At 35.0% G+C, this 11,220-nt stretch overlaps 1 protein-coding gene across 1 annotated transcript; it reads right to left on the bottom strand.

Annotated features, from left to right (window-relative positions):
* Positions 1-1,082: 1,082 nt before the first annotated feature.
* Positions 1,083-8,820, bottom strand: LOC139876638 (ABC transporter C family member 14-like). Its single transcript, XM_071863979.1, has 12 exons — positions 8,641-8,820; positions 6,141-8,370; positions 5,561-5,881; positions 5,373-5,459; positions 4,656-5,282; positions 4,211-4,375; positions 3,825-4,119; positions 3,515-3,729; positions 2,682-2,987; positions 2,144-2,207; positions 1,800-2,039; positions 1,083-1,449 (listed from the first exon to the last, which is right to left on the bottom strand). Exons 2-12 carry the CDS (start codon positions 8,262-8,264, stop codon positions 1,349-1,351), a joined length of 4,545 nt encoding a protein of 1,514 aa, XP_071720080.1. The 5' UTR covers positions 8,265-8,370; positions 8,641-8,820; the 3' UTR covers positions 1,083-1,348.
* Positions 8,821-11,220: the final 2,400 nt, after the last annotated feature.

The raw sequence follows: 11,220 nt of genomic DNA, 5'->3' as shown, positions 1-11,220 counted from the left end.
TTTATCAACTTTGACATTAATTATTTTATTTGTTTTATATAATATTTGATGAAAATTATATGAATAAATTGGAGGTTAAATTAATTTTCATTAATATAACTTTATCAAGTACGGAGTACTATATAATACTAACAAAGAAATATATAGTCAAAACGGAAAAAGACTGTTAAAAGAAAAAACTGTTAAAAGTTAGCAAGTTAATAGTGAAGACTGCTTATAATAAAATGGGGAGAGAGGAACTAACTAATGACAAGATGGAAATTATTGAAATTTATAAAGAAAGTATATAAAAGCTAAAACTCACAATTTGTAAAGCAAGTATATTTTCACATATTCTAATATCTGAATTTTCTGAGATGTTGAATATCACCGTTCAATACATGAACCTAGTAACTCTTTTCAACCTCTTTTGACTCATAAATTCACAATAACAACATCAGGTTTTCACTTATATATATATATATATATATATATATATATATATATATATATATATATATATATATATATAAGTTTTGAATATCACCCTTCAGCAAAAGTAACTCTTTTCAACCTCTTTTAACTCATTTATTCACAATAACATCAGGTTTTCACTTAATTTTTTATTATACTACATTATTCACTACTTTTTCACCCAATGAAACTCTTTCAACTTTTATACCTTTTTGCTTTTAGTTTTTCATACTACAAATTACCATATTTTCTAAACGCCATAGTTTGGTTATTTTACACCATAAGTGTACTTGTCATATAAGTTTTTGTTACACGTAGTGTGTATTTGGCGGACGACCTTATTAAAGCTAGGAGCTTGAACTTCTGGTTTTAATAAGCTATAAAATGCAAGTTTTGTTTGACATACACCAAAATGTAGAGCTTATAAAAACAATAAGCTCTAGAAAAAGAAGCACTTATAAAGTATCATCTTTAATGATATCAAGATTACCATAATACCTTTTATTATTACTATATAATTTTAACCACCACAAGATAGCTTAGTGATTGGGCTTTGAGTTCCTTGCAAGAGGTCTCAGGTTGAAATCTCGTCTAAGACAAATATTTTGTGATGGTAAAAGAAGGGTTGAAAACACTACCAACAAATGAATATGATTACTACAGTACAAATCCTACATTCATAATCCTTGTTTACTACTGTAACAAATAAATAGTCAATTTGCTTATTTAGATGCATGAATTTCACCAATGATACATGAATAATAATTTAACTAAACCATCTCAAAGTATATCTAAATTAAAGACAATTACCCAAAAAAATGGGGTTTTCGAGATATCAACAAAATGAAAATCACAAGCCTTCCACACACGAACTGGTTCATTTGATATTATCTGCTCATATACCGGAAGACCGGTTTGCATATTCCTGAACCAAAGCTCCAAAAAGCGAAGCTCTCTCAATCAACCTTGAAGGTTTATCAAATTCTTTCGCGTAACCTGTTTACAACAAAACAAGTTCACACCTCAGTGAGTTCAGGTTCAAAATCAAAAACTCAACAAGATTTTATTACTTCCTCTCTTTCGACTTTGATTTTAAATATTTTTATTTCTGTTAGATAATGTTTAATGAAAATCCAAACAATAAAAACATATTTATAACCTAGTCCATTAATATATATTTTATCAAATCAAATATTATATAAAACAATCAAATATATATTAAGCCAGAGTTGTAGAAGAAACAGTTTTAGTTTTGAAAGTCAAATGGAACAGTTATTTTGGGATTGAGGTAGTAGTATATATATATATTATATATATAATATATAATGAATATAAGAGAGAATTACCAGCATCGATGACTAGAACGCGATCACAGTCCATAACAGTTGGTATTCTATGAGCAATGCTAATGATTGTACAGTCAGCAAAGTCTTCTCGTATGATTTTCTGAATTACGGCATCTGTTTGCGAATCAACAGAAGCCGTTGCTTCATCCATGAACAACAGTTTGCTGTGCTTCAGCATCACTCGTCCCAAACAAAGAAGTTGCCTTTGTCCCACGCTCCAATTATCACCGTTATCAACAACTAGAAACAAAAAAACCAATATTTCAAAACTAGTCCAACTCAAAAACACGAACCGTTTTTTTTGTTCACTAAGAAAGTTTGCATCTTGAATCAATTTCCAGTACCTGCTGAATCAAGTTTACCAGGTTTTGCAGCTACAACATGACTTAGTTGGCATCGTTCAAGACTCTGCAAAAATAAGTACTTATCTCAGATGATTCAACATACGTACAAAATGTCAAGACGTTTTTGTCAATGCATCTAGGGAATTTTAAATATAAAAATTAAAATTTTCTAACGGCGACCCCTTAGGGCTGTCGTTAACACGCTAAAAAGTATTGTACATAGCGGTTAAATATTATTTTTAGGGGGACAATTATTCAAATGTACATGAATTTTTAAGCGTGTTAACAACCGTAAGGGCTGTCACTAGAAAAATCCATAAAAATATTACCCAAATCTCTTCATCGGTATAAATATAAAATTTGAACTTTTCAAATAACAGCCCTTAAGTTAAGGTTGTCGTTGATACGCTAAGAAGTATTGTACATGGCGGCTAATTATTCTTTTTAGGGTGACAAGTATTCAATTTTACAAGACTTTTGAACGTGTTAACGACAACCGTAAGGTTGTCGTTAGAAAAATCCAAAAAAAAATTATTACCCTCCAAATTTCTTCATCAGTATGTTGACCAATAGGGTCGATATTGCTTCTCACGGTTCCTTCGAAAAGGATTGGTTCTTGAGGAATGATCCCAAACCGAGACCTTAGGTCATGTAGTCCGAGAGTCGAGATGTTGATGCCGTCAACAATTATACTTCCACCGGACGGTTCGACCAACCTAAACAGAACCTGGATCAGAGTCGATTTCCCACCTCCGGTTCGACCAACCACACCGATCTTTTCACCTCCATTGATGTTTAGCGTAATGCCCTTTATCACCAACGGTGTGTTCGGACGATATCTAACCTGTACTAACCAGCAACAGTTCAAGAACTATAACCCAGTTTATTCTTAAAAAGCGCTACAAGTTTAGAAATACTATCACATATTCCCATAGTTGTGTATATATAAAAGAAAACCATAAACATAAACTTTAATATATTTGTCTAAAAACATAAACATAATAGTTTATTTGTTCAAAAACTCAAATTCTAAAATTCTAAAATTCTAAAATTCTGGTTTAAACTCATTTTAAAATGTTTAACAATTTTGACTTTGAACCAAAGGGCCATTGGCCCAGCGGTATCGAGTGAACCCCTCCAACTAAGGTTGCGAGTTCAAGTTCAGGGGTGGACATAACTATATATATTCATGTAAGATGTAAGGTGTAAGGTGTGTAAGTTTGCTTTTAAAAAAAAAAACAATTTTGACTTTGACGGACTTTGAACATCAAATCCAATTTTGACCCATTTACCGACGATGATCGATTAATTAAATGGAGTTTGGAAGTTAAAAAAAAGGAGTAATCGGGAATTTTACAACAATGAATTTACCTGTAAATCTTTAATCTCTACGTTGCCTTGAGAAGGCCAATTTGAAGGCGGGGCGTTATCTTTTTTCACCCAATCAGCTTCCGAGGGTATATTGGTAAACTGTTTAACCCTTTCAACAGAAACCATTCGGTTTTCGACAAAACAACTTAAGTATAAAGCAAAAAACAACACTCCATTAAGCGATAATCCATACGAGAGTGATAATCCAACGTTCTCTGATAAAAATCATCCATTTCAATATCAATTTTCCAAAATAAAATAAAAAACAAAAAAAACACAAATTTATTATTAAGGCTAAGTTGTGAATTACCTGGTTTAATTATACTGCTAGGCAAGATTATCATGAAGGTAGTGGAAACACATAGAAATAAGCTTCCGATAAATTCCAAACGAAAACCTAACCACCCGTTTGATCCGTTGTTGTGAAAATCCATTCTTAAGTTATCATTCACACGATCAACGTTTTCTTGAACAAATCTGTCTTGTTTCCTAAAACACCGAATTGTCATAACGCCCGATATGCTCTCCGAGAAATGGTGAATAACGGGTGCTTTCGTAATCGAGTCAAGACGTGTTATTTCTCGAGACGTTGCAAGATAATATCTCTGTAACATTCATGCCATAACATTAGATCGGATTTGAGTCACCTTTAACATGTTCCAACTAAAAAAAAAAAAACAAATACAAAAAACGTACCCGATACCAGAAATTGAGATAACCAAGAGGAAGCAGTAAAAACACAGTTGGCCAAGCATACTGACACGTAATAACGATGATTCCCAACACCGTTATGAACATGGCTAGCATCAGGCTCATCATAAACGGAAGAAAAACATCGATGTTTGTTTGATCACTTGATGCCTGAAAATATAAGTTTCATTTAACCATAAGACGGTTTTGTACTATTAACAAAAGTTAGTAACCGTTTACTTTCCACTTAATTATCTGTTTCTGTTCAGCTCTTAATTCAGTAAATAAATTGTTGTTTCTTTGTCACTTATAATCTGAAAATTCAAATTGGTCTGTTTTTAAGATACATAGAATCAGACTCAGACACCCCTGGCAAATGGAAACAGAAAAAAAGTAAACAAGTAAACAGCCCCTTAATTTAACAAAAATGTAAGGATGTAAGAAACGTTACCCGACTAAGAATTCTTCCCGAAGGTGTTGTGTCAAAAAACGACATCGGAGCATGAAGAATGCTGTGAAGAATCTGTTTAAAAAAGATTTGTGAAGTTTTAAGCCCGAGGACCGTTGTACAAATAACCCTACAAAATACCAAAACGAGCGAAAGAACAGCAATAGCAGTATAAACTTCTATAAACAGCCACGGATTAAACGAGTCAGCACGCTCGTCAGCTGTTTCGTAAGCCAACCAATAATCACTCGCCATTTGTGACCCTTGCCATAAGAACGAAAAAAACAAAACCGCAATCACACCCCACCATCCGAAAGCCTCGGTCACGTAAACCTTGTACACGTTTGAGCTGATTCGTCCCGTTTCCCGCTCCTCTTCTTCAATTAATTTCGATGTGCCGATGATCGAATTTGACTTGGATCGTTCTAAAGCCTTTTGTTCTTCTTCTCTAGGGTTTAAGCTCGGAGATTTTTGAAGAGGTTTAGGTGACGTATTATCTGATGTCGTAGGTTCCATATCTACTAGTTGCATCGAAGTTTCATGAGCCGAAACTAAATCTTTAAAATCTAGCCCGGATTCTAGTAGTTCATCGTACTTTCCTGATTGAACAATCATCCCCTCTCGCATCACCTAACAGAGTTTTCAAATTGAATTTAAGTGCGAATAAATAATCAAAAGCTTATAATTTAAAAAGCTAAATGAGATAATATAAATTCTTACTAAGATCAAATCAACGTTGTGAAGGAAATCAACTTGGTGTGTCACGAGCAAGATCGTCTTGTTCCGTAGCACTCCCCTCACACACTCCTGACATCAGATTACAAAAACAGAACTGTTAGAATATGTAATGCAAAATGAATAAATAAATAAATAAATAAAATAAACTAGACTGATTCTACTATGATCACCTTGAAAATATCCGAACCGGTGTGAGCATCAACAGCACTGAAAACATCATCAAGTAGATAAATGTCACAATCTTGATAAACGGCTCGTGCGAGTTGAATCCTCTGTTTCTGGCCCCCGCTTAAATTAATCCCGCGCTCGCCGATTTCGGTCTGGTCACCAAATTCCATCATTTCCAAGTCTTTTTCTAAGCAACAATTCTTGACCACTTCCTTGTATTTCTGTCTATCCATCGGTAAACCGAACAAGATGTTTTCTTGAATTGTTCCGTTTTGAATCCATGCTGTTTGCGCAACATAGGCAGTGCTCCCGCATACCCTTACCTATTAAAAACATCAAAAACAAAAAAGTTTACAACTTTTTATCTCAAACATTATTCTACTATCCACCAGTGTCATTAAACCCGCGGGTCGTAGGTATCCGCGGGTCACGAGCGGAATTATTTACCCGTTGACTGGTAAACGGGCCCGATAGGTAAAAACAATTTTTGATGGGCGAGTCGGGAATATTTAGAACCCGTTACCCGTTACCCTGGGTGCCATCCCTAAAGTCCAATGATTTGTAAATTAGATTAAAGATTACCTTCCCGGAGATTTTGTGCATTTCGCCAATAACGGATGACAGAAGAGAAGATTTCCCCGAACCAACGGTACCAACAATTGCTGCGAGTTGACCTTTCTTGATCTCGAAGTTCAAATTCTTGACTACCGCCCCGTCAGCAGCTTCATCATCCCAGCTAAACGACCCGTTTTCAACCTCGACCGCCGTATCACTGCCGCAACCCTCCCGTCTCTCCACTGCCTCTTCATTCAAATCTTTACTCACCATAAACGCGTCCAATCGTCCCAAAGAGATCATCGCTTGAGAAAGTGAGATCATCGACTGAGGAAACGTTCGAATCGGCTCTTGTAAATTTTTAAACAAAGCAGTAGCAGTAAACACTGTCCCCGCATCAAGCGGGATCCCTAACAAAATCGCACTCCCGAACGTGATTGAAGAGATAAACAACGGCCCACTCCATAAAACAACCAAATTTCCACCGATCGAGTACATGAATTTCGTAAGCCAGCCGTATTCGGACTCACGAAACGCTTGAATCCTCTTGTTGAAATGTTCTTCCCATGCTTGAAACTTTATCACCCTCATGTAATTAAGCATCTCGTTCGTCGCTTTCATCCTCAAATCACGGTTTTGCATTATATTATACTGAAAACGGTTGTTCCTTTTCGCACCAAAGATCACATACAACAAAACCGCCGATATACCCAACAACGCCACCAAAGCGGGCGGGCCAAGGTAATTATAAAGAATCGTTAACGCCACCATAATTTGAACCGGCATAAGCCAAATCGCGTGCAATTGCAACATCATATCACCTAATTGTTGAGCATCAACCGCCATATAGTTCACAATTTGTCCAACACCATGCGATTGGCGAGCCGAACAAGATAACCGTAACCCCTTTTTGTATAATGCGGTTATCAATGTCGATCGAATCAACATTCCAAGCTTTTGCGAATTGAAATTGAATTGGTGCGACGATAAAACTTCGACAAATTTCGCAACGAGAAGGATTAATATCAAGTAATACCCCTCGTACGGAGATGAACCCTTCCCCGAAGTGAAATCGACAAATCTTTGGATCAAAATCGGCCCCACATACATAACACACATCCTTAAAACTGCAAGGAATGCAGTGAAGGCAATATGTTTCCAAAAACATCGAACCAATGTAACTCGAACGGGATGTTTTGAATTTTCATTCGGTTTCGGCCATTTCTCCTCGAAAAGCTTCGACATTTTCTCCGCACGATGTTCGGGCGAAAGTGTCGGGACGTCTTCGACTTTCAACGGGGTTTTGTAACCTTTGCTCAACAACGGATTCATCCATAACCAAAACACTTTCGATAAAATCGAAGCTGTTGCCCATCCACTCAGATTCGACGACTTGTTTATTTCGTCAACTTCTAAAACCTTACCGTTACTACTTCCGTTACCGATACCGTTACCGTTTAACGATTCGGACTCACCCGTCAGTACAATCCCAGCTGATCCGGTTACGGATACAACCAAAAGGAAAACCGAAAATGGTACTGATACTATCGAAATTATGTCTTCGAATTTAATAAACGAAGCGTTTTTGGTACCGGAAACCAACCGGACTATACCGGAAGAAGCGAATAAAGCTATAACGATAAAATTAACTACCCAAAAAACACGAAGCGTTAATGGGTGAGTTACAGCTTGAAATCGCTTCTCGTGTATGATCAAAACGACAATAACAACGAAACATAAACCTTGAATCAACCAAGTGCATCCATCTATCAATTTCCATTGCGTTTCGGCGTTTTGTGTAAACGCCGAAATCGACGAAACGATAGACAAAACCGTTAAAACGGTTGCAACGATCACAGATAACTTAAACCAAAGATTAGTCTTAACAATTACTCTGTTTTTAACTATAAGAGGTTCATTAACATCAGAGGTATTAGAAGTAAATCTTGAGTAGAGTTTTTGAATAGCGAAAACGAATAGTATGAACAAAAAGATTACATCAATGGAGGATAAAATTAGTCTTTGAGGACATGGAGATAAGAATATGAATCTAAGCCATTGAAGTATAATTGAAGCTCCTGATGCATTTTCTGCCATAACAGAACTTGAAGAACAAGAAACAGAGCTTACCCAATTTGCAGCAGAAGTCATATTTGATTTTAAATCAAATTTTATGACTTCTGCTACATAAAAATTTAAGGTTAACTTAGTGACAAACCGTACCAATTTGGAATTTATAGATCCATCAATCTTCTTCCTAATAAAAACAAAAAATAAAAGAGTCCCAACAAAAATTATCAATAATTAAGTAAAATGAGACAAATTTGTTAATTTATATAACAGAATTAACAATTAACACGAATTTTTAGGGTCACGTGCAGAATTTTACAAGATAAGATAAACTTATATGAAAAGACAGTTCAAAGATCTCAATTTTGATGCATGTAAACTATTTATCAAGTTCCTCATAGCAAAAATTTTGTAAATATACAAAAATATATTACAATTAAAATGAAATTATAGTAACCTTGTTGTTCTTGGGTATGGAAGAAGGTGAAGCAGCTACGGGTGTTTAATAATGGCGGTTCACCTATATATTGTATACTGTATTATATTATTATATAGATATAGATATAGATATAGATAGAAAGATGTGTAAATAATAAATATAATATAAATAATAAATTATACTACAAAGGGAAGGTAGATTTTGTGGTTTGAGTTGAAAAGAGGATGATAACAAGAGCAGAGAGACAAGAATCCTGGATGGTTTAATGGCAATTACTTGGGAGACGTGTTCGGTTTTATTGACTTCATTGCTTACGTTCACAATTTTTTTAAACTAGTAGTAGTAATTTTTGCTAATTTTATGTTTAATTTAATAAATAATTAGTATTAGAATTTATCGTTTTTTTAGTTAGTTAATAAAAAGATAACATTAGATTAGATTAGAATTGATTCACAAATCAAAAGGTAGAGCAAATCCAACAGCTCGACTCAAACTAAACAAACCATAAACCCTAAAATTGGGTTTACTTTAGAAAATAATACTATTTGTTTAACCTCCTTAATGCTGTATTCTCGAGTTTATTTTTAAGCGGAAAGGAGTGGAAAAGAAAGGAGATGAGAGTGTTTTACTATCCTTCCTAATCCGCCCAAATATGGGCGGAGTGTGTTGTTAACAAATTATAACTGTACTATCCCCTCTAATCCTCTACTCTCTTCTCCTTTCCACTTAAAATAAAAACTCGAGAATCACTATTATTTTATAATCTGTCTGTTTCCTTTCCTTTCTGTTAAAAATAAAACTCGAGAATGCAGCGTAAATTAAGTGTTTATCTATTGATTTGTTATATAGAGGAGGTTCAAACGACAACCAAAAAAAGGGCAAACTATTCGTTATATATATATATATATATATATATATATATATATATATATATATATATATGAAACGAACCTCGACTCGTTTAACGAAAACAATACAAATAGTTATTTCTTTAAAAAAAAAAAAAAAAAAAAAAAAAAAAAAAAAACTTATACTCTGTGACGCTCCAGATAATTGCGCTACGCGCAATTCAACTAAGACCACCTTTAATGCGGCGTGTTGGTGTGTATGTGTTGGCCAACACGCCACCTAGCACCCCATAACAAGGCGTGTTGGTGTGTGTGTTGGTCAAGTGCATGAGTTTTAGGAGTGTTGGGTATTTTCCCCACTTTTTAATTAGTTTTTATCCCCTTTTTCACCCAACTTCCAATCAGATTTTAACACATCACCCAACACGCCACTTAACACTCCACCCCATTACACACTGGTATGTCAGCGCGCTCATCAAGCACCCCACCTCACCCAGCAACACGCTCATCATCCCCTTCAGGGATAAAGATGGTCTAAAAATATACACCTGCAATAGTCATGCTGACTAATATTGAAATCCGTTATACTGCGCGGCGCTCAGGTACACTGCACTTGACATCAGTTTCAAATAACAAATTTGACCAATTACCACATATTACAAACTTTCCAACAAACACTTAATCACCCAAGACCTGTTCTTAACATTCACATACATCATAGTATGAGTATTTAAAATCGACAACCAAGTTTAAATGCCCATTTTGCAACAATCAAAAGACACTTAGTTTTAGCATGATTACCGGGACCATCTATCCAAACAAAGACAACACCAAACCAAGCAAAAATCTTTCTAGCCCGCAAAGTTCTCTAAGCATGCTAACCATCAACCTTACCCTTATCTTTCTTTGCACCTGAATCTATAAAAAGAATCAACAATGTAATGCTTAGTGAATGCAACAATCATATATTCATATACATAAATCATCTATCACACATATATCGTCAAGTATGCAATCACATAACATAAGCACTTACATGAGCAAGAATACATCATAACATTCAATATCACAATGTCTAACACTACATTCAACAAAACATATATGGTTAACCATAAACATTGATTTTCCATCGACAAACGACTTTAAGTGAACTGACACTCGGTCACAACCGAAATCATCAAATACCCGTCGAAAAATGACTTATAGCGAATCTGCCAAACGATTTTTACACTATAATCACCGTGTGATTATCGACAAACGATATTTATTGAATTTTGACTAACATCCATTTCACTACCACCATCCCGCAGCTTATGTACACACATATACAAGCGTTACACTCACCTTGAGTTTCTTTAGCAACCAAATTCCTTAATCTGCAACCGTTGATGTAATTCACATATTACATACAAGTATACAACACATAATCAAGCTAAATATAACTATCTAGCTTAATAACCAACTCTTATCATTCAACACTTACAAGTTACAAGTGCAATTTGACCCATATTGAACTTGACATCCCAAGACCTATCATAGGCAGAGGCGAAACTAGGATATTTTTCACCGGGGGAAAAAAAAAAAAATTTTAACCATAGCAATTTTTTTGGACAAAATTTGAAGATTTTGAGGCAAAAGTTGGAGATTTTGGGGCAAAATTTGAAGATTTTGGGGCAAAAGTTGGAGAATTTGGGGCAAAATTTGAAGGTTTTGGGGCAAAATATGTAGGCTTGGGGCAAAAAAAAAAAAT

This window comes from Rutidosis leptorrhynchoides, chromosome 11 (assembly GCF_046630445.1).
Source record: "Rutidosis leptorrhynchoides isolate AG116_Rl617_1_P2 chromosome 11, CSIRO_AGI_Rlap_v1, whole genome shotgun sequence".
Taxonomy (NCBI): Eukaryota; Viridiplantae; Streptophyta; class Magnoliopsida; order Asterales; family Asteraceae; genus Rutidosis; species Rutidosis leptorrhynchoides.
The sequence above is the reverse complement of the archived record's forward strand: the minus strand, read 5'-3'. Positions and strand labels throughout refer to the sequence as shown.